Source organism: Lasioglossum baleicum, chromosome 13, assembly GCF_051020765.1.
Source record: "Lasioglossum baleicum chromosome 13, iyLasBale1, whole genome shotgun sequence".
Classification (NCBI taxonomy): domain Eukaryota; kingdom Metazoa; phylum Arthropoda; class Insecta; order Hymenoptera; family Halictidae; genus Lasioglossum; species Lasioglossum baleicum.
In genome coordinates this window covers 11,138,383-11,158,940 of record NC_134941.1, presented here as the reverse complement: position 1 = coordinate 11,158,940, position 20,558 = coordinate 11,138,383, and the positions used below count along the sequence as shown (strand labels likewise).

Below are 20,558 nucleotides of genomic sequence, written 5' to 3'. Positions count from 1 at the left end.
GGACCCGGCGACCCGGCTACTATATACCAGTAACCAGATCACCAGATGACGGATGTGGGCAAAGTGCTATAGTTGGTGCTAGTCTGTTGAGAAGTCGCAGTACCACGAGTATATTTAGAGGGGAAAAGAGAAATTGTGACTGTAATATATATTTGATTTTATTATACACACTCGTTCATTTTTACTTTACTCTTATTATTTTAAATATGGCTAAATCATTTTGTCAAATATAATTTGGAAAAAGTTAAATTTTAATGTAGATGTTGATAAAAAATATGAAATCTGTATTTATTTCCTCACAACTTTCTTCATTCATAATTTATAGTAAAGACAATATATATGCGATATACTATATATATATAAGTATAAAATACGTGTGGAAAGATATATATTTCTAAATATGTATATGTATTACAGTTTTTTGTCGTTCCTTACAATTCTTCATGCAACGAGTTTACGAAATAATGCATAATATACGTCGCTCTTATATCGTTATCGTTATCCATAATTTTAAATTATCTTGTGATGCGCTTGTAGGCACCAGATACTCCGTTATCTTGAAACACTGAGTCATTATGGTCTAAATAAACATGCATTTAACCTTACCTAACCTTGCATTACCTAACTTGACCTACTCTACCCTCCCACTATAGGCAGTGGTGTTTGTTGCCTATTTTCCTAATCTTGTTAAATTTGTAATTGATTATGAATGTTTAAAACTCGAATGCAATTTATGTTTTACATTATTATCAATTTGGCGAAATCCCCATACACATCAGTTTTACGTTGTCCATTACATCTTCTTCAATACTGCTCAATGCTCAATACTCAATACATAATTGTGTTACCACCAGTTAAGCACCACTGCTTGATTTTACCAACAGTAAATTGTTAAAGGAACGTATAAATAGAACAGTAATTTAAAACATGTTTCAATTGAAATATGATTGAATGTATCAATCAACAATATTTGCCAAATAATTAGTTTAATTTATCGAGTAGCACCGATCATAACAATCATGTATAACATTAGTATCTGATAAGATAAATATTATTTCAACAATCTTCATTATGAGACGACAAAGTAGATTTGGAATCGGTATCAGAAAACGTATGTTTTTCCATTGCAAAAAGTGATGGACACTTCGGCTGATAGAGTTCGACTGCTTCCAGGAGACTGTCTGGATACCCAGGAGAATAATATCTAATGCCAATAAATGAAATGTTTAAACCGACGAAAATTAGGTCGAAATTCTACGATACACAGAATAAACGATAAAATATCATCGTAAACATGTAAGTAACAATTAGAGATTATTTTTTAAATGTTACACGTCAAAAATATATATGTTATCTCGAGTCGATTGGTATATAACAAGAATCGTACGTCGACGATTTGCAAAAGTGAAATTTCATAATTTCCGCGTGTAAATAATGTGACATTCGAATGAAATGTTTACATAAATTCGCGTGTAAATTACAAAAATGATCGAGTTTCCATAAAATTATTGATCCATTAAACTTCAGGTTTCTATTTTTCCAATGCTATCAGCTGTGACAACATGGCGATCACGCCGTACATTAACTTGCCCGATTTAAATTAAGACACGCGAGAACCAGAAACGGAGCTGCAGTTATTTGCATTCGCTGTTGGCGTAAACTACTCTAAGAAGACTGGACTTTTTCATCGAAACAAATCTACGTTACCAAACCCTTTCGGTAAGTAAAACATGACTATAGGGTTATGTCAAAAGCAACTAGTGTTTTTGATGATTATCTACTGTTGCCATTATCTTAACATGTACATACGCTTAGATATATACCGATGCTTCTATGTTTTACTCGACTAAATTTTATAGCAATGCAAGAAACTCGACCTGGGTTAACAAATAAAATATTGGATAATCATAATTGCCATGATAACTTGTCATTGCAAGTGGAAATTCTACTTCTTTTCAGAAGTCGTGAATAGTTGCATTTACATTAACAATTGCAGATTTGTAAATTGTGTAAGGTGATGAATAGGAATCTTTGTGTAAATGTATAAGAGTAGGAACAACCTGACAATTTCTTCTGGAAAACTGCAATTGATAATTTGTATATATTCCGAAAGCGACGAGCCAGGTTCTGCTTCAATCTCTTGAACTTTCTTTAAACCGCCAGATGTTACGAATAGTCTTCTTGCCCTGGCATCGTTAGGTAAAATCTATATAAGGGCAAAGTTATTCAGAAATTAAATCATATTTTTTATCTTGTTTAATACTTTGACATCTGCCAAGATGTATACACATATACATATACAGTCCGTCAAGATGTATACGCATATACGTACATATACATATAATATGTTGACCTTCGAATAACCTTCGAAGAAGATATTCTTCAAAAAGTATAAATTAACGTACGAAGACCATGTTCTGCTTTTCTTTGTATTACTAAAAACAACAGAGATATTTTCGGTGTCAGTCTTACAATTAGATGCCTCACCCTGTATATGTATACATGTATACATATGTATATGGGTGGATGGTAAGAGGAACAGTATTAGCAATCAGTTTGCATGTTGCAATGTACCTAAGAATATGACTCCTGAAACGTGACCTAAAATGAATCCACCTACTTTCTATTATTTTCTCTTTGAATTCATAAGATCTTTTTAATTGTAAAGAATTAACATTATTAGAGAAATCTCGCTTGTAAGAAAATACAATTTTTACGAAATCTGCCAATATAAGAGTTGTACTCGATTATATTAATGAAAAAAGGAATGAAAATGATAACAAGATTACAAGGCAGTTAAGATAAAATTGGTTGCCGAACTTTCGTAATCGCGTAAATATTTGTTGGAATAGACTAAGCTTAATATGTATAATATTTTTGTTGCTGTGACGCACTTTTAGATAACTGTTCAACAGTCAATATTTCCAACGAGAAAACAAATTGTTGCGAATAATTATTGTAATATCGTTACACGCGGTGTGAAGTTCGTAGCTGAGTTCGAGCAGTTTTTTAAAAATATTTTTTGTCGCCCAAAATACCGTGTTTACGAAAATAAAATTCTAGAAGAAAATTGTAGAAGATCGCGACTTTTAACTTGCTATCGATATAACTTAGAATTTTATCTGCTTATACGTACATGTGTGTGTGTGTGTGTGTGTGTATACACATAATAAAATTCAATCTATTAATTATTTTCAGATGAATGTGGCATTAAAGGTGAACAACCGCTAAAGAAAACGAAAGAAGAGTCAATGTACCTTTAACAAAGCGATTGGAAAATTAATCTTAATCCGCGCGCATCTCTTTTATTATAAATTATAATTTTTTACTCTAAAATCGATTAGCATTTATAATAAGCAGAATTTTTGAATTTTTAAAGCGTTTTTGAAATAATTTACTAAAAGAAAATAGGCGTAGACGCGTGAAAAGTCAAATGAAATAATAAGTACTAAGCAGAGCTTTAAATACAACGAGTTTAATGAACTATTTCAAATAATTATCAAGGAAATCTAGAGAGATAGAGAGAAAAGATAGAAAAGAGAAACTGTGAATTATCAGAGAATGCAAGAAGTAGGCAATTAAGAGTCCTACAAAGTCTTTTAGCCCAAGGCTTTGATAAGAAGACAGCTGCCTTAAAGTTCAAACACATAACAATAAAGTGATTAAAACGGAGATGATATCATCATATATTAAAGGAAAATTGCACTGTCTTATACAGTACCATTGTCAGATTCCTAGCAAATATGTCTGATAACGGTAAAATAAAAATCTGCAACTTATAAGAAGTTAACTGATTGCCGAATCATTCAGTGTAATCAGAGAAGTTACTCAGGACACATGTGAAATCAATGTCGTACAGTTGAGTAAGAATCGTGTAGTAAAAGTTAAATTGATCGTAAAACGTGAATATACAAGGCGACACTGATCCCGCAACATTAAACAGAAAAGTAAGGCATACTAATAGACATGATAAACAACCAACATTGTGTTATTCTAAATTCGGGAGAGACCAACAGCTATCACCAGCCGGTCTCTGCTAAACCGTCAGTTGTTTCTGTATCGAGTATCGATTCGGACGTAAGTGATAGAAGAGATGTACGCGAAGAACTTTATGCTGGCATTTTCAGAAGACACAGGAAGACTATACTTGTATTAGGAAGTTTTCTCAAGATGCTGAGGGTGAATAGAAACATGAACAATTATGCTAGTATTAAACCCAATGATGACAATGACGAATAAAAGAATCATTTTGTTGTATAAATGGATCAGGAGACCAAAGTTATCTTTTTATTTATGATGATAATTACATGAACAATATTATTGCTTTGTAAAAAGGAATTTAAGAATGATTACAATGATTCTGTCGACTTCATTTCACAAGAGTACAATATTGTCGTCGGTCTAGTACTTATTAATTATTTCATCTAGAAGAGATCTTGCCTTTGAAATTTATAACTGATGTGTGTAAATACTTGACTTTCAATTATGCGTTACCATTATGTATGATTCTCAAGTATGTTTACCACAATGACTATGCAAATCATAAAATTCTGCTTATCAACGTGATATCCTGTGCATCAGACTAAAACAATGAGATGTGAACGTATCCTACATACTTTGTTCCATACCGATGCTTATCGTGTAAATTTCTTTTGCAGTAGCACAGCAGAAGTCGTATCTTTATTTGAGAGAACATCCCGAAATTACAATCTGCACAAAATACTGTATATTGTACTTTTTACAAGGCAACATTTTCCCCTGAAATGACTTATTAATTTAATTGTAGAAGCTGTTAATTGTAAGCTGTTTCACGCTTTTGTTCTCCGCATTAGAGACATTCAAGTTGTAACATTAAAGAACACGTTCATTTCCCTTATAAAAACGAATGGTCAGCTCTTTTTGCATTTTTCGATAATGTAACTTGTATTTTTTTTTTCATTTTTCAGAGGTACTTGGACAGATTGCATGCTCTGAACCGAGTATATGCCTTAATTGCTTTACAGCTCGAATTTGTCATGCAACAGAAATTCTGGTAACTTTCCATTACAATGGCAGTAACTACGAGGCATGACTTCACAGTAGAAATTGAGTTTTACCTTCCTTTGAACGCCTGATTTGTTATCTATCGTAACTCGTGAAAATGTAGTTTTTACTAAAAAAAGAATCTTCAAATGAACGAACGAATGCGAGAGTAACAAATAATATTTTTACTTGCGCGAAAGTAACTACTCTACTGCCGATTGCATCTCACAACAGTTCTTTATATGTATCTCTATAAAAGTTAACGGTACCATTCGCGCGAATAAATAATAAAACAACGGTTAGCTTTTTTGGGATGCAAATGCATTTACCGTTAGTACTACGATCAATGAGCTTAACATTTATCAAAACTATAATTCAAGGCACGTAATAATAAGATTTGTACATTACATTAATGTATTACCGCAAGTATCAAATCAATGCCTTATTGATCGACAGTTTCACGGACTGTTACTTTCATTGAACAATGATTAACGTTTACTTCTTTGTTACGTGTATCTACAATGTTTGTATACATTCAGTCTCTTTATATCAAATACTGCCATTAGGAAATACACCATGGTACAATAGACGCAAGTAGAGAGTAGCTTGAGTATGTTTAGACATTTCATATTTTCATTGAAATTTTTCAACAAAAAATCATTCGACAATTCAATCGTCCTCGTACTTTAGCCGAACCGTTTACTGTCGTAAGACTGAGAAATGTGCTTTTTTGGGACTTAAAATGTGCCATAATATTTATTAGAGATACATGAAGAGATAAATGAAAAACTTCGACTACTTTATGCTATTACCGATTTTTTCACTTTCTATTATTCTTACTGTCAAACGAATACAGTAACACGCAGCATATCGAAGTATATTGTTATATTTTACTAGAAATATGTGACGTTTGATAATTGTGTTAAACTTTCTGTCATCTGTAAAAAATTACAATTACAAACAAGCGAATAGTGAACGCGATAAGAATAATTGTACTGGAACCGAATAAACCGCCGTACTATACGTATACAAAATTGTTAGAATGCTGTTTGTGGTATAATAGTTGTTATGTGATAAAAACAGAATTATTCGCAATATACTGCTGTTTGAAAAGTTTTCAATAAAACGACATACAAGAGAAGAAAATTTGATTTTTCATGTAACTGTTATTTAAACGAGTTGTGCGCAATAAATAAAAAAAACCGTAAATGATTTAATTACAAGGTATAGCAGAAGTACTATTTCATTTATTCTATTGTTATGCTCTAGTTTGTAAGTTCTAAGTGCAACTTGTAAAAAATATGTATAAAGTAAAGAATTATATACCAGTTGAAATATCATTGTATCTCTTACCTTAGCGTACTGTCCAAGAACATACTTCAAAATATTCGGCGGAGCATCGTGTACCAGAGGTTCCAATGCTTCGATATACATGCATCGCTGTAGTACTTGTTTCAATGTTACGTTACATTTTAGTTTGAGATCCTCGGAGCTACTTGGATCGTTATAAAGCTAAAAACCATTCGTAAATTAATAACAGTTTTAGTAAGGAAACGCAATACGAAGTAAATGACATGCAGCTTTACTTGTAGTAACTTTGGAAGAATGTTTGCAACTGCAACTGCCTTTGCATGCTCTGGAGTGTGTTTACCAATTTGTCCGATTGCCCATGTAGCAATCGCAAGCGAATGTTCATCCTTCTCTTCGTTCAACACGGTAGACAGTCGAATAATTCCCTAAGGTGGACATTCTCTTTTAGAACACTATTGTAACAGAGTAGGGTAAAGGTACCAGTTACAAAACAAACTTTTTAGAAATTAATAAAAATAACATGAAGTACTATATTACTTTATTTTTAAAAATAAAATTGATGTTTCCCTTTCGTATGTCAATCAAAAGTTATACAATAATTTTTGTTTCAGATATAGGAAACATTATTTGCGAAAACTTATTTCCCAAGACAACGTAATTTTTCTAACTTTTTTAAAGGTTGATAATCAATCTAATGGAAATTAATAAAAAATTTCCAATTCGTCACTAAGTATTCGGTACCGTCACCCTATTATTTTGCCATACTTTTGACCCAATAACTGCGATGGCTAATTGATCGGAATGTCCAGCAATGTAACCAATTGCCATTATTGCTGGTAATCTAGCTGCTATTTTGGATGTGCTGATCACTTCTATGAGTGCGCCAAGGCCTCCAATATTTACAATCAGCTGGGCCATCTAAAAGCAAGTATAATTCATACACGACTAGAAGATTAAGGGGTTTGTTCGGTCGACATACTTCAATCGTATGTTTGCAAATTTCTCTGGTCAGCTTGGCTGCTGCTTTAACAACGCATTCGTCGGGGTGTGCCATATGTTCGAGTACACTAGGAAAAACCTCGGCTTCAATGATAGACTCTGCCAAGTGTACAGTATGCTTTGCTATACTGCTCATTGCAAAAAGGACTTGACGCTGTATGTATCAGTAAGAACCATAATGTCGTATTACATAGTTATACGGCATCTATTTCTATTTCACCTTTAGTTTAGCATCAGGACTAGATAATGCTTTCGCGAGAAAAGGAACAGCTCCGGCGTTCACTATCATTTCTGCAAGATCTTTCTCATGTTTGCTTATATCGCAAAGAGCGGATGCACCAATTTGTTTCAAATATAATTCTGGTTCTTGTATACATAGAACCAGGAGGGGCACAGCACCTGTGGATTACACAATATTGATATTCTCAAGCTCAAACTACCGTAGCAAATTATTATATTACCTGCATCAACCGTGGCTTGAGCCAAGCTTTTACTGTGTCTGGCGATGTATCCTAATGCCCAAGCTGCAGCTTCTTTCACACCGGCATCGAAATCTTCTAAGCAAACCATTATGACTTCCAGTCCGTTACTTTGAATGATTATGGCTGCCATTTCAGGAGAATGCTTAGCTATCGCTCGAATAACGAACAGAGCTGCTTTCTTATAAAATTTCTGTAAGAAACATTACGATCAAGCTTCTACCAATAAAAAATGATGTAATAAACGCCCATACATTTTGTTTAGCAATATTTTTCAACAGTTGAGGTAAAATATCCTTCCTCATAATGGCTTCTGCCAGTCGATAGTCGTTGTTCGCTATTTTCCCTAAAGCTGTAGCTGCCTGGTGTTGAATGGACGGCACAGGGTCCGTCAGTAAAGGATGTAAGAGATCCAAAACTCCAGCAGCTTCTAAACATTCTATATTTGTTGGTCTCGTGGCGAAATCTGCAACGGATTGCACGAAAAGCAGACGAGCCCTTTGATACTGATCAAAAACTGCAATAAAAATCCCAATCAGTAATATTTAGTTATCAATTTTACAAAGTAGCATATAATTCGATGTGAAAAATGTGTTTGTAATTCTTTTAAAATTTACGCGACGCATATTCGGATACAAAGTTGAAAAGAAAATAACGTTCAATCGCAACGATGCAGAAACTGTCACCGCGACGAACCGTAAACTCTTTGATAAATATCTTTCATTTCAAACTATACCTTGCAAAATGGACCGTGCTGTCATCGCAATCGAATTTTCAACATCACACCACGTTATTTACACTTTTGACCGCGTCTTCGTGCCAATTGTTTGAACTTTGAATCAGTCTAGTCTTTTTCTCAGTCGTATATTTGAAAACGAAAAATTGCCGCCTTTTGCGCATGATACAGCGCAGCGATTCTATAAACAAACATGAGCAGGTGTTTCGCTCGGATAGAAAAGCGTAAACAACATGAGTTGTCAAACAGAGCATTATTACAGGAAAATATCGTTTATCTATCGTAGATAGTTTAATTGGTTGTTTATTTACTGTAATATTTACCAGTAAGGGTCGAAAGATGACCGAAGACCTGTTAATTAAAGAGAAAGAATTCCGTCAACTCAATCGAGAACTTGAACAAAGAGCGAATGATCTAATGAAAAACATAGATCGCGTTATAGACATTTATAATAATGAACATTCGGTGCCCAATGCAAAAATACGATTCACCAATTCCACGAACGAACAAACAGAAATCGCCGGGAACGTAATAATACGAGAAAATGATAATATTCAAGTTTCGACTAAACGAGATGCGTCCTTACCGTATGTCTTTGGGGCAGTATCTTCAAAATTGTAAGCTACAGATCGATACAATTATTTTTACTCGTTTTTTATTTATTTACAATTATTTTTACTCGTCTTTTAGCTATTTGCAATTATTTTTACTTGTTTTTTATTTATTTACAATTATTTTTATTTGTTTTTTATTTATTTACAATTATTTTTACTCGTCTTTTAGTAATATACAATTATTATTTAATGAAGTAATTAATTTATATAGTAAAGTACGATGACGTAATTTTTTCTTGTTATTAAATAATTTTATTCTATACAGGAAAACGGACGCACAAAAGGACCACGTAAACGAAGCACATAAAAGAGGAAATTTAGCCCATGAAACAATTGTTAATCTATTCAAGTCGAAAATAGATATACTGCAAAAGGAACTGCAAACATTGCACGTCGAATATAGAAAGAAGGTAACAAAACATTCAACGTGTGATCATTTGAATATTTTTATTGACCCATTAAAAATTTATAACTTGTACATTACAGTGTGATATTTACAAGGACTCGGAAACTGAACATAAAAAAGTTGAAACAAAATTGCAAAACGAAATAGAGTCGTTGCAAGATACAATTGCAAAGCTGGAGAGCATAAACAAGGAATTGCAGAGTCAATCTCAGGCATTAAATACTGAAAGTTCAATTATTAAAAAGGTATAAGAGATTAAAAATTATCGAAAGAGCAACATTTGATCAATTTTTAAAATTTTAATAGGACTTGGACAAACTTCAGAAACAAATTAAAGTGTTAAATCAACAGTCTAGCAATTATAGTATGAGACTGAATAGATCATTAGAAAATAATAACAAACTAAGGAGTGCACTGAAATGTTCCCAAATAGAAGAAAAGGTACATAGGTATTATACATGTAATATACATATGTAATACTAAATATTTATATTGCTCCAAACTCTAAAGTTTATCCACTGCGATGTATGTTTAGGAATTAAGAAATCAAGTCAGGAAACTACAGGATGAGAAAAAACAGACTGTGAATAATCTAGGAAAACAACTTACAGAAATAGTCCAAGCGTTTAAAAAACAGATGCTAGTTATAGATAACTTAAAAAAGCAAAATGTATGTATCCGTCGAAATTGTGGATAACTAAAAGAGATGCTCGCTTTACATAAATATTATCTTATATTTTCTAGGCATGCTTAATCACTATTGGCCAATTAAGATTCACGAAAGAAGATTTTCTGAGATTATTGGATCAAAAACCCGAGTGCTTATGATAAATTGTATATAAAACATTTATTGAATCACTGCTACAACTTATACACTGTGAAAGATGGAATAATTCCATTTCATAGCTACAAGTATTATACAATTTTATTTTACAACATGTGTTTCTTAACAATAGTCTTCACAGAAAAAGGGTTTATGTATCCTCGCTTCGCGTATTACTTGTCAGAGCATTGTGATTTTTGAATACCTGAATTTTAACTTAGGATTTCGTACTAGAGTTTTAATCTGTTTTTTCTCCTTTTTTAATTTTTTTCCTTACTTCAAATAAATATACTTCTTTAAATTACGGCATAATCGTAGCAATTATTCGATTGCGCTATACAAAATAGTGATGATAAGTTAAATGGGATCTATAACAAAAGATTCCAAAGCAAAATATATAAAAGGTGGGCTCATGGTTACAATGGAAATCATGCATTCTAAACGACATTCTATCTCGATATTACACTTTCCATCGTTCAAAAAAATAATTCGATAAAAATTGCAAAAAGATATATGTATATACGATTGATTTCCATCGCAACTGTACTGAATCGAACGTTTCTACTTTAGACAAGATTAAATGACTTTTTTTCAACTTATTTACACGTTAAGTCCTATTTTGTGCACGAGCAATAAAAATGGACGACAATGAATTTTAGCTGTATATGTACAAAAATCAAAGATATTAATATGCTCCGTAGCTAGCATGTGTAAAACGATCCTTACGATTTTCTCCGTACACAATACACGTTAATAGGACACACATTGAAAATGAGTGTTCAGCATTAAAAAAGAACAAAAAAAAGACGAACAAAAAACCATCGGTGTTATTTTTAATTGCGTTAAGCACAGATTTTACAAATCTTAATCCTGGCAGTGGAAAATTCTGTAGATGTTCTAGCTTAAATAATATATACTGTCGTACGTTTTCTAAACCCACGAGAGTAATCGAATCTAGAAATTTTTCACATAGAATCAATTAAACGATGTCAAACATCATAAAAAAGTGAATAAACACGACGTACATACATACATATCCGTACATTCAGACGAATACGTGCTGCAAAACCTACTCTGAATAATTCAATGCTTCACTGTTCGAATTCATGCTAACTTTTTCTTTTTATTTTAATAAAATACATTAAGTTAATATTTTTTTTTGCTTTTCATATAATTGAATATCAAGACATCATATCTCATTCTCAAGTATAAGTTGTAATTGAATTTTTTCTCGGCTTTAATTACAATGACTTTCAGTTTAGGACTCGTACTTCTCTCATCATATTTCTCTGCCTTTTTACATGTCAACGTCCAAAAGTCGTGGTAATATTTGCAAGCATTAAATTGATATATTTTTATATATTGTGGTTTACTATATCGTTCTTAATATTACATAGTGGCATCGATGCGTTAACAATCATCGTTCGGTTAGTAAAATTAAATTCTAAGCCACTTCTTGTGCCTGCACTCAAAGTTTATAGCATACCACGAATTTTCATTTTTTTTAAATATTTTATATTGCACTGTGAACATCTAATGCATTCTAATCGCTAAAAAGGTATAATTTTGAAGAAACCATATTCGAATAGATTTGCCTCGAATATTTGATACATCCAGCATCAATTAACAAGGAGAATTCATTAGTCTCATATTTTAAATGTTATTTTCACTTAATGGATGAAACGAGAGCTTTCTAAGCTTTTTTTTAGGTACAATGTATACAATTAATATTTCTTAGTCAATTCTTGATGATCTTTACAGAACCACTCGATAATATGTTTCTTTCATTTTTAAAGACTGCCAGTCATTTTGATCGATAGATTTGAAATTGAGACTGCTCTGAACGAAAGAACAACTCAATTCTTCGCATTTCTGGGGCAGTTTCATTTATTCACTGGTACAAAATTTTGTTCCTTATACACGTGATTACTAACGGGACTTCGCAATTGCTAAAATGCATTACTATCTATGTGCTTATACGAATTTACGACACGTTTCGTATTCTATAATACAAACAGCTGAAATGATCTTTCCTTTTTTTTTTTATAGCTTTTCGATCTTTCCGAGTCATGCGACTTTACAACGTACCCTGAATTTTTTTTGTTTCTTTATCAGTATTTTATTCACAGAATATATTTTCTTGTTTTATCTTCGCGACATTTAGTGTCTTTTATTTTCTTTCATCTTATTAAACAGCTTTAATTCTAAGAACATCGTTTTCTACTATTGTGTCTAAAAGATTTGTGATCGATAAATGTTTTTTCAAATAACTTATTCCAAAGACGGCACAGACAGTAACACACCTAGCAGCTTGACTATGAAATAATTTTATTAATATATTATAAAAACCACTCTAAATGCGACCAGAGGGACAACATGGTACAAGGGCATCCATGTACAAGGAAAATATATGAGATTCAAAATACGAGACTTAAATAAATATTTCGAGTATGTAGCAATGAGATTGGAGAGTCATCTTTCTTTTGCGTATATGGTTGCTGCTGTATCGTTGTCCTAGATCAACTTGATCATGCCAGGTAGCTATAAGTGTCCTTTTGACCCTCTGTGCGCTCCAGATATTCTTTTTCAATTAAAATATCTATACATTTCTGAAAGAGCAAAATCGTTAAGATCTCCATTAATATTACGCTTTTCTGAATCTGATTTCGATTCATTGACGGTCCCAATTTTTCGGAGAAGGCAGAATCAGTGGACAAGCTCTTGGGAGATTTATCTGATTACGAGACAATTCTTATCCGTACTTACCTTAATAATATGTACTCTTGGTTTGAACCTAGAGCTCAACTGATTCAATACTTCAGCCACCAGCTGCTGGTGCTTCGATACTTTCCTCATTTTCATAATCCTAACGATCGCTGCCTGAATCAAAAGTTTTCTATCTTCCTCTATGTGTTTATGTGTAGTTTCTTGTTCGATTTTCAATTCCGTTTTCATTGGTATATTAATGTTTACTCTTAGTTTCTTGCTATTATGAAAACAATATACCAATATAGAATCGTTGACGAAATTCAATACTTCATATAAGCAAATACACGTACTTTTTATATCCTGTGAACAGTTCCACTGTCGACAATGGAGTCAATTCAGTTACATCGTCTGCAGTCGACGTTAATAGTTTCGATTTTAAGAGTATTTGTATCACCTGCGATATATAAAAAATATTTTCTCAATACATATTTCAATATTCTTCTTCTTTAACATTTCTCAATATCGATACATACTTGGAACAGGAAATCCATTTTTATTTGCGTTGCATCGTGCAATTGCTGTATTGTCCATACTGTGGATCCGTTAAATTGTAATAAAACAGCCATTTGAAAGGTAGACGCTTGTAACGTGTATCTACAATGAAAATAATATTTACCACCGCTTATAAAAATAATAACGCGTCTCTCCTTTAAGTATACGCAAAGTATTACCTATTCTTAAAACAATTTGTGTGTAATTCTCCTTTTGACATATTGTATAACCAACTCAGCTTCCTTCCACTATGCTGCGAACTATAGAAAGTGGTAAACCTATGTACAGATCGTTCTAGCTGTAATGTATAATACAAAAACGACGTATGTTTAATGTTCATAATTCAAATCCAGATTTTTGACGAATTTTATCGGGATAGAGTTTACCTCGGTTGGTAATGAGAAAGTAAAAGTTTGTAAAAACGGCCATGAACCAGACGACAACACTTGTATACTGAAATCTATATCCAGCGGTTCAGCAGAATTTGTCAAGTGTCTTTTAAATTGCTCGTTTAGGTCCTTTGACACACCGATATCCTGTGGACAGACTGCTATAATACAAATGTTATACAACTTTGTCAAATATTAATGTTACACAATATAAAAATAATTTCCTACAGGAACAATAACGAATCCATTGTGTCCGATATGCGAAAGTAATACAAACGATAGGAATACACAGCTTTCTAGGCTGAAACAGTACCTGGAACATTCGTTGTAATTTTGAGGTGTATTCGAAACCACAAGCTTGTTTTAATTTCGAGATCATAGAAGCCTCTGCATCGTCACTGGCCGACATATGTTGTACTAAACGTTTTGCCAGCATTTTACTATAGAATTTTTGAAATACATCTTTGTCTTCGATGTATTTAAATACTACCATCTGCAATTGAAAAGTATTAACGAGAATCAAACTCGACTCGGTAATTTCTATTCATTACAGGATCTTTACTTACAACTTGATTAAGTGTATCCTCAAGTTCTGCCTCCTCAGGATTTTTACTACTTTTCTTCAACAACAGATCACAATATTTTGCTAGTAACTCTGGTGATTTACTGCTACTATTTGCTGATCTAGTTACCGAGTTATTATTAATAAATCTTCCACAAGCCTTGTCGAGAGCTGCCACGAAACCGCTGTCGTTGTTAAATGCAACAAGTACTAAAGCATTGTATTTTTTATGGATCTCTAGAGTCGTGTTCACGTAAACCTTTGGATCCTGCAACGGAAAGAAAGATAGTTAACGCGACCACGACCACGACCACGACCACGACCACGACAACGACCACGAAATTAATAGGCAACGTACGTTACATGCAGCTTCACCGCATTTATCGATAGCTGCAAGTCCTTGATTCGTTATATGACTTTCTAGATGACTTCTTAGTTCACCAAGAGCATTAGGTATCCTCGTTGCCAGTTGATACATTCGACCTAAATCTGCATTTTTGTCAGCATTTAAAAGATTTTGAAATTCAGAATGAAATATATCTAAATGCTTTTCGATTAACACTTTCTCGCATGTTTTCGCCAATCTTTCGCAAGTTGTTTGATGCAAGTAAACATGAACCCGTTTTCGTTCTTCTAGCAGCCTCTGTTCTACCTGCGGTCGAATCAACGGAGATCGTAAGTTGTTCGTCTACAGTGCATATAAAAGTTGAAAGGAATTTTCTGTTCAAACCTTTTTCATATATTCCGTGACTGGATTTTGTCTGAGGAATTCCGAACTTTCACGTGTGTAAAACCTTTCTGTATCTTCGAGAAAGATATTTTCGAAGTTATCTTTATAAACAGAAAGATTATGTCCATCCTCGTTCAAACCCAGCTCTACATAACAATTAATTACCCCACTGACTAAGCGTGTGTTTATTGTTTCTCCGTTGCGTTCCCTTTCTATCAACTTAAGCACTGCATTTGTAACCTGGAGCATAGCACGTAGAATGTTAACATGTTATGTTGGAACATAGTCCATGTACTCTCCGTGCCTCGCAAGTTGTCTCCTGGCAGGAATTCAAAAGGAATTTCGGTTCTAGCCGAATTGCGAGGCACCCGGAGCAAGTGCTTGGCAACAGACTCGGGGAGTAACTTACTTGTTTATTTAAATGCTTAAATAAGTTTTCTCTCCATGTAACCAAGGCTAACTGATAAATTTCATAAACATGTTTACGTCCCTCGTCGCTTTCCCTGCGTACCCAGTGACGATTTAGATATGCACACACGCCGTGTAAAACTTTGCTACTAAATTGATACTCTTCCCACTGCCTTGTATAGAATTGTAGTACATCTTCGTCCATCAAGTCTACACCATGCTGTATCCAGAAAAATGAAACAATTATTTTAAACATCTCGTTTCTCCCCTAACACGTGGAACATTAATCAAATTTACCTTCAATAAACTAATAAGATAATTTCTAAGAAAGTCACGTAAACGTTTATATAATTCCAATCCGACTAACTGTGCACCTCCTTGAGAAATTTGTCCCTTCTTGGTTTTCGTTGATGTTCTATTTAATTGTTGATGAACGCTCGTACAATAATCGTATACATGTCTGTTGGATTACATAATGTATTAAGGAAATTACTAGATCGTCATTCGATTACATTGCGATCTTCATTGCTTTTACAAGTAGAAAGGATACGTATACAATTCTATATATCTTGGCTTAGACATGCATTGTCTGTTATAAACTTGTTCGATACCCTCTCGAAGATCTCCCCAGATTTGATCTAAATCTATTTGTCTGAGGCCTGTTGAGCCTGCGTAATAACTCCCAGCTCCTCCGCTGCCTCGATACCCTGACATCCTATTTCTATACGCTTGTCGAGTGAGCGTCACTGTTACTACTTCCTACAATAATTTCTGTTGAAAAGACATAAAAAAGATAGTAACAATCGTGTCAGATACAATACAGAAAATTCAAAAAGTAAATGTACAGGGTCCAGGGAATTAAAAGAAATATCGATAATACGGTGATGCTTACAGTTTTACTTTCAATTTATATAAAGGTGTACAACATCGTCGTATGTATATACTTTGTTAGACGTAAACCGAAAGACAAGGAAAACAAAGACAAAGAATCGCTCGGTTGGTGCAATCAGCTTTTAAAAAGTACATTACATTTGGTGGTTCCAACCAGCTATCGATAGTTTCACAATGTTGATGTCACAACTACTTGCTTATGCACATACTTGAGGCTGTTGAAAACTGCTTTGTACAACTATAAATAAAACTGCGTGAAACGTTTTATTTTTTTGCGCGTGTGTACGTCGAATGTTAGGAGAGCTCAAGGGAGTGAGAGAGAAAAAAATAGGAGCGAGAAAGATAGAGAGAGAGAGAGAGAGTGAGTGAGTGAATAAGAGAGAGAGAGAAAGAGAGAGAGAGAGAGCGAATATATAGGTTCGACCGGATATAAAAATATCCAAGAAAAACGATGGTTTACGCGAAAAGGGTTAATCGGTAGTTGGAAGATCCATACCGAAGTAGTTACATCAGGATGCGCATCGTTAGTAGTGGCTTCGATCTTTGGTCAGGGAACTTCGGAACATCGAAAATCTTGGTGCTATAACACTACTACCCGTCACTATCGTCGATCCAGATGAAAAGTAATTCGCAGGAACGAGTCCAGCGCAGCCCGTCGCCATCAGGGAATTGGTTTTTTTTTCGTCGGTAAAACGAGGGAAGTGTGCATCGTGAGACGGAAAATGTACACTCACCTGTCGACGTTCACCACCGCATAACAGGCAGGGTTGGACAAGGGAGTTCTCGTGAAAATCTGGTGGCCACCTCTAACGATCACCGCTACCTCCGCTCTATATACGCATCGATGGGAAATTTTCACTGCCTCCGATTATTATTTCTTTGCTGCCCGTGGTGACAAACACGGCAGATCCACGAACCTAAAATCTTGTGTCTCAATGTACCCAAAAACTGATCACGGTTGTGATCTGCTACTTCTGACAGGTTAGGTGCCACTGTTGCCAACAAAACGACGCGTTTCACAGTCCCACCACACGAAGTACAGTGGGTGTACAAAGTTTTCGTAGGAACCAGTAAGAACTTTTTCAAAATTGGACCCAACAGCTTGAGTTTTTTTCAGACGTTAGAAAGATTAAATAGCTAATGTGTAAATCATTTTTTAAAAAAGTAAACGTCATGATTTTTAAATTTTTTATCTGTGCCTGTAATGAAAATTTCAAACATGTATTCATCGAAATTCGTATTCAATTCATCGAAATCGATCAAGGTTCTTATGAAATATTATATAATTGATTGAAAATAGCAAAAATTGTAAGAATTTGCGATGAATAACAATTTTAAAAATTAGCTAATAAACTAATCCTTCTAACGACTGAAAAAAGACTCAAGTTGTTGGCTCCAATCGCTTCAATTTTGAAAAAGTTATTGGTTTTTAAAATGTGTACGAATACTTTCTACACGCACTGTATACTCAACTGGCGGTTCACCGAAGATGTCAGTCTTATCAGTAACGGTTCTTACGATCAGATTTCGTTTTCATTCATTGGATTTTATTAGTATACCTTTGTCTCATAATTCCGTGAACGAGAAAAAACAAGATAAAGAAAAGAATCGTACGAAAGATGTAGAACTTTTTCGAGAATGACAACAGCAAAAGGTTTCTGCGGAATCGGAGCGTTTTTAATCGCGCGATGTTGGATGCACTGCTTACAAAACGATCTGCTAAAATTTGAATAACTGTTATATACCAATTTTTCGCGACATTATATATGTTTCAAGGGTTTCGATACTCGTTCGAACAGTGATTATGCAATTAGTATAAGCAAGAAACAATTTCAATGTTTTCATACAAGTATAACCTATTATTGAAACACGTTTCGAAATGTAATCAGAAATCTTTTATTTCATCTCGTTTAACAGTATGCTAACATTTTCTTGTTAATAATTTTATGGTTTCGTCTGAGCAACGATAAATATAAATACATAGTAGACTTAACGAAAATATAAGAAACATTGATGGATAAACTAGGGCATTGTATTGGAAATAAAAAGAGGAATGATGCTATAACGGATATGTTTATTGCCACAGTAAGCTGAAAAAAACGGATATTAAAATATTACAATTATTTCAATGGGACTTCGTATTATTTCATATTAGAAACCTTTCGAAAATACTTACTTCATGATGGTCAATTCTGGCGTGCCGGGTTCAGCGCCTTTCCTGAATCCTGTGTAAACGATAAATTGATTAATTGCACAAATTTATTTCGTCTTTACATTTTCGTAAAAACGAACAGGTAGAGCGACATTTGCAATAAATAAGAAAGAATGTCGAATAAAACACAAGTCTAACCTAAAAATAATATTGTGGGAATAAAACCCCAGTGGAATATGACTTTGCTCACTTCTATGACAGTCGCAATTTTTTGCTTTGTGACCGGACTCAATGCCATTTTTTCTAGAATAATTTATACAATTCCAAAATTATCACGCGTGGGACGTTGTAATTAATCCTCGACACAAAGATATCGTACAATGTGCAATTCGACTCGATTCAACTCGATTATTCGATTATTTTTACAGTCGTGGATAATAGAATGTTAGAGACGAGCGACTAACTTCTTTCTTACTTATTTAGACGCAGTGTTTCCAAACAAGCGAATTTAGTTCGTTGGAAATGAAGCTACGTTTTCAAGAATGCACTTTGTATATAGTATATCTGATAGTATATATATACTATATACCGAACAATCTAGTATTTATATAGTCTATGATCATGTTTTGACAGAACAGCTGTCATGTGAATGTACCTGAATGTACCGTTTTATTCTATTTACGCTTTCCCAATGGTAATTCAGATCTTTAATGTTCATCGTTTAACGTTCTCTGGTAAACAAATTAAAAAAATATACACAAACATTTTTGATGTTGTTTCAGAGTTTGGTACATTACTGTATTTGGGGTTTGTGCGAATCTTGGGAGTATTGTTGCGGCGATAATGAGTGCTGCAGAGAGGCGGATTTTAATTTTCTACTTTTAACGTATACTTCTTTCTTATTTATTTCTTATTATTAGTTATTTCATGTAACACATTGTTGAAAATTACGTTTTCCAACAGGGCTTTCATTCTCGGAGCATTGCTTTTTGTGGCACTGTTCTGCGTCTGCATCTACTGTGGCTCCCGTCGCAGCTACTATGTTCCATTCCTGAAGAAAAACTTAAAAATTAGCTACACATTAATGTCTTCGCAAATGAAGAACAAAGTAGCAGACCAAAATGCGGCGACAAAAGATTCTGTGATACAAATACAGACAACAAAGGTTTCCTTGTAACTCGTAACGGACAGTGTTTTCTATCCAATTTATCAAATTTTAAACAACAGTTGGAGAGAGCACGGATTTTATCGGGCTCTGTAAAACAATACAATGTACACCAGAGAGGAAATTTCCTCTCTACGTACACGAACAAGTAGAATATGGATGTTTATGCGGATATAGTTTTTTACATGTTATTTTACAAAAATTGGATGTGGATAGGAGTTTGTCTGATCCGTTAAGGGGTTTATCTAGATTCGAGTATTACAATAACAGTATCAGTAAACTTTGCATTTCTTTGATTTCGATGTAATCGAGTCAACTGTAAATGCATGAACATATGTGCAGTTTACCAATAAGGCACCAAAATGTATTCTTTATGCTTTTGAAAGAAAAATATATTTTGCAATGACGTGAAATAGACGAAGTCTGTGTTGAATACTTTCATTATTTTAGGTGTGTCGTTAGCGATATCGCTGATATTTTGAGTTCCAGGCTGAAGGTAAAAATGGGAACACCGCGAGAGTCCCACTGTATAGTTTGAAAAGATCTCCGTTTAACGCACAATAGTTTCGCTTTAAATCGTTTTTTTCGCCTCCTGTAAAATTTACTTTTT

General features: G+C 33.8%; 6 protein-coding genes across 11 annotated transcripts; 3 read left to right on the top strand and 3 right to left on the bottom strand.

Annotated features, from left to right (window-relative positions):
* Positions 1–969: 969 nt before the first annotated feature.
* Positions 970–5,765, top strand: LOC143215285 (uncharacterized). Of its 3 annotated transcripts, none has more exons than XM_076437302.1 (4): positions 970–1,111; positions 1,174–1,296; positions 1,553–1,719; positions 3,199–4,261. In XM_076437302.1, the coding sequence occupies exon 4, from the start codon at positions 3,967–3,969 to the stop codon at positions 4,237–4,239; it is 273 nt and encodes a 90-aa protein (XP_076293417.1). In that variant the 5' UTR covers positions 970–1,111; positions 1,174–1,296; positions 1,553–1,719; positions 3,199–3,966; the 3' UTR covers positions 4,240–4,261. The 3 variants fall into 3 exon arrangements, with proteins under 3 accessions (XP_076293417.1, XP_076293416.1, XP_076293418.1); XM_076437301.1 differs by having other exon boundaries at positions 1,528–1,719; XM_076437303.1 differs by lacking the exon at positions 970–1,111 and adding an exon at positions 4,947–5,765 and having other exon boundaries at positions 1,156–1,296; positions 1,528–1,719; positions 3,199–4,179.
* Positions 1,057–8,758, bottom strand: LOC143215275 (sperm-associated antigen 6). The gene is made up of 10 exons (XM_076437285.1): positions 8,548–8,758; positions 8,066–8,328; positions 7,794–8,004; positions 7,553–7,731; positions 7,313–7,486; positions 7,099–7,251; positions 6,609–6,758; positions 6,376–6,534; positions 2,061–2,206; positions 1,057–1,204 (listed from the first exon to the last, which is right to left on the bottom strand). Exons 1-10 carry the CDS (start codon positions 8,570–8,572, stop codon positions 1,057–1,059), a joined length of 1,608 nt encoding a protein of 535 aa, XP_076293400.1. The 5' UTR covers positions 8,573–8,758.
* Positions 8,759–8,886: 128 nt separating this feature from the next.
* Positions 8,887–11,833, top strand: LOC143215281 (testis-expressed protein 9). The gene is made up of 6 exons (XM_076437296.1): positions 8,887–9,164; positions 9,427–9,571; positions 9,648–9,812; positions 9,874–10,008; positions 10,103–10,237; positions 10,312–11,833. Exons 1-6 carry the CDS (start codon positions 8,887–8,889, stop codon positions 10,393–10,395), a joined length of 942 nt encoding a protein of 313 aa, XP_076293411.1. The 3' UTR covers positions 10,396–11,833.
* Positions 11,834–12,701: 868 nt separating this feature from the next.
* Cul1 (cullin 1) lies at positions 12,702–17,642 on the bottom strand. 4 transcript variants are annotated; one of them, XM_076437283.1, is made up of 14 exons: positions 17,366–17,642; positions 16,291–16,511; positions 16,038–16,200; positions 15,742–15,960; positions 15,333–15,572; positions 14,961–15,254; positions 14,607–14,870; positions 14,354–14,533; positions 14,038–14,187; positions 13,831–13,949; positions 13,633–13,753; positions 13,450–13,553; positions 13,157–13,376; positions 12,702–12,999 (listed from the first exon to the last, which is right to left on the bottom strand). In XM_076437283.1, the coding sequence occupies exons 2-14, from the start codon at positions 16,452–16,454 to the stop codon at positions 12,919–12,921; spliced, it is 2,319 nt and encodes a 772-aa protein (XP_076293398.1). In that variant the 5' UTR covers positions 16,455–16,511; positions 17,366–17,642; the 3' UTR covers positions 12,702–12,918. The 4 variants fall into 4 exon arrangements, with proteins under 4 accessions (XP_076293398.1, XP_076293395.1, XP_076293396.1 ...); XM_076437280.1 differs by having other exon boundaries at positions 16,633–17,623; XM_076437281.1 differs by having other exon boundaries at positions 16,770–17,623.
* An 861-nt stretch (positions 17,643–18,503) lies between these two features.
* On the bottom strand, positions 18,504–19,214 carry Tom7 (translocase of outer membrane 7). The gene is made up of 3 exons (XM_076437304.1): positions 18,982–19,214; positions 18,808–18,856; positions 18,504–18,721 (listed from the first exon to the last, which is right to left on the bottom strand). Exons 1-3 carry the CDS (start codon positions 19,079–19,081, stop codon positions 18,706–18,708), a joined length of 165 nt encoding a protein of 54 aa, XP_076293419.1. The 5' UTR covers positions 19,082–19,214; the 3' UTR covers positions 18,504–18,705.
* Positions 19,215–19,373: 159 nt separating this feature from the next.
* Positions 19,374–20,365, top strand: LOC143215468 (uncharacterized). Its single transcript, XM_076437601.1, has 3 exons — positions 19,374–19,477; positions 19,566–19,669; positions 19,747–20,365. The coding sequence occupies exons 1-3, from the start codon at positions 19,433–19,435 to the stop codon at positions 19,958–19,960; spliced, it is 363 nt and encodes a 120-aa protein (XP_076293716.1). The 5' UTR covers positions 19,374–19,432; the 3' UTR covers positions 19,961–20,365.
* Positions 20,366–20,558: the final 193 nt, after the last annotated feature.

What these genes read in the sequence shown, in the direction of transcription:
- LOC143215285 (XM_076437303.1), top strand. Translation starts at nt 3,967, where the DNA reads ATGATAAACAACCAACATTGTGTTATTCTAAATTCGGGAGAGACCAAC. An exon ending in GTTTTCTCAAGATGCTGAGG is followed by an intron (nt 4,180 to 4,946) that starts GTGAATAGAAAC and finishes TTCATTTTTCAG; the next exon opens with AGGTACTTGGACAGATTGCA.
- LOC143215275 (XM_076437285.1), bottom strand. Translation starts at nt 8,572, where the DNA reads ATGACAGCACGGTCCATTTTGCAAG. An exon ending in GTCCTGATGCTAAACTAAAG is followed by an intron (nt 7,487 to 7,552) that starts GTGAAATAGAAA and finishes TGATACATACAG; the next exon opens with CGTCAAGTCCTTTTTGCAAT. An exon ending in TTCTTCCAAAGTTACTACAA is followed by an intron (nt 6,535 to 6,608) that starts GTAAAGCTGCAT and finishes AATGGTTTTTAG; the next exon opens with CTTTATAACGATCCAAGTAG.
- LOC143215281 (XM_076437296.1), top strand. Translation starts at nt 8,887, where the DNA reads ATGACCGAAGACCTGTTAATTAAAGAGAAAGAATTCCGTCAACTCAAT. An exon ending in AAAGTTCAATTATTAAAAAG is followed by an intron (nt 9,813 to 9,873) that starts GTATAAGAGATT and finishes AAATTTTAATAG; the next exon opens with GACTTGGACAAACTTCAGAA. An exon ending in ATAACTTAAAAAAGCAAAAT is followed by an intron (nt 10,238 to 10,311) that starts GTATGTATCCGT and finishes TATATTTTCTAG; the next exon opens with GCATGCTTAATCACTATTGG.
- Cul1 (XM_076437283.1), bottom strand. Translation starts at nt 16,454, where the DNA reads ATGTCAGGGTATCGAGGCAGCGGAGGAGCTGGGAGTTATTACGCAGGC. An exon ending in ATCTTATTAGTTTATTGAAG is followed by an intron (nt 15,961 to 16,037) that starts GTAAATTTGATT and finishes TTCTGGATACAG; the next exon opens with CATGGTGTAGACTTGATGGA. An exon ending in CAAGAGTACATATTATTAAG is followed by an intron (nt 13,000 to 13,156) that starts GTAAGTACGGAT and finishes TTGCTCTTTCAG; the next exon opens with AAATGTATAGATATTTTAAT.
- Tom7 (XM_076437304.1), bottom strand. Translation starts at nt 19,081, where the DNA reads ATGGCATTGAGTCCGGTCACAAAGCAAAAAATTGCGACTGTCATAGAA. An exon ending in TCCCACAATATTATTTTTAG is followed by an intron (nt 18,857 to 18,981) that starts GTTAGACTTGTG and finishes TCGTTTACACAG; the next exon opens with GATTCAGGAAAGGCGCTGAA.
- LOC143215468 (XM_076437601.1), top strand. Translation starts at nt 19,433, where the DNA reads ATGTACCTGAATGTACCGTTTTATTCTATTTACGCTTTCCCAATG. An exon ending in CTATTTACGCTTTCCCAATG is followed by an intron (nt 19,478 to 19,565) that starts GTAATTCAGATC and finishes ATGTTGTTTCAG; the next exon opens with AGTTTGGTACATTACTGTAT. An exon ending in TTTAATTTTCTACTTTTAAC is followed by an intron (nt 19,670 to 19,746) that starts GTATACTTCTTT and finishes GTTTTCCAACAG; the next exon opens with GGCTTTCATTCTCGGAGCAT.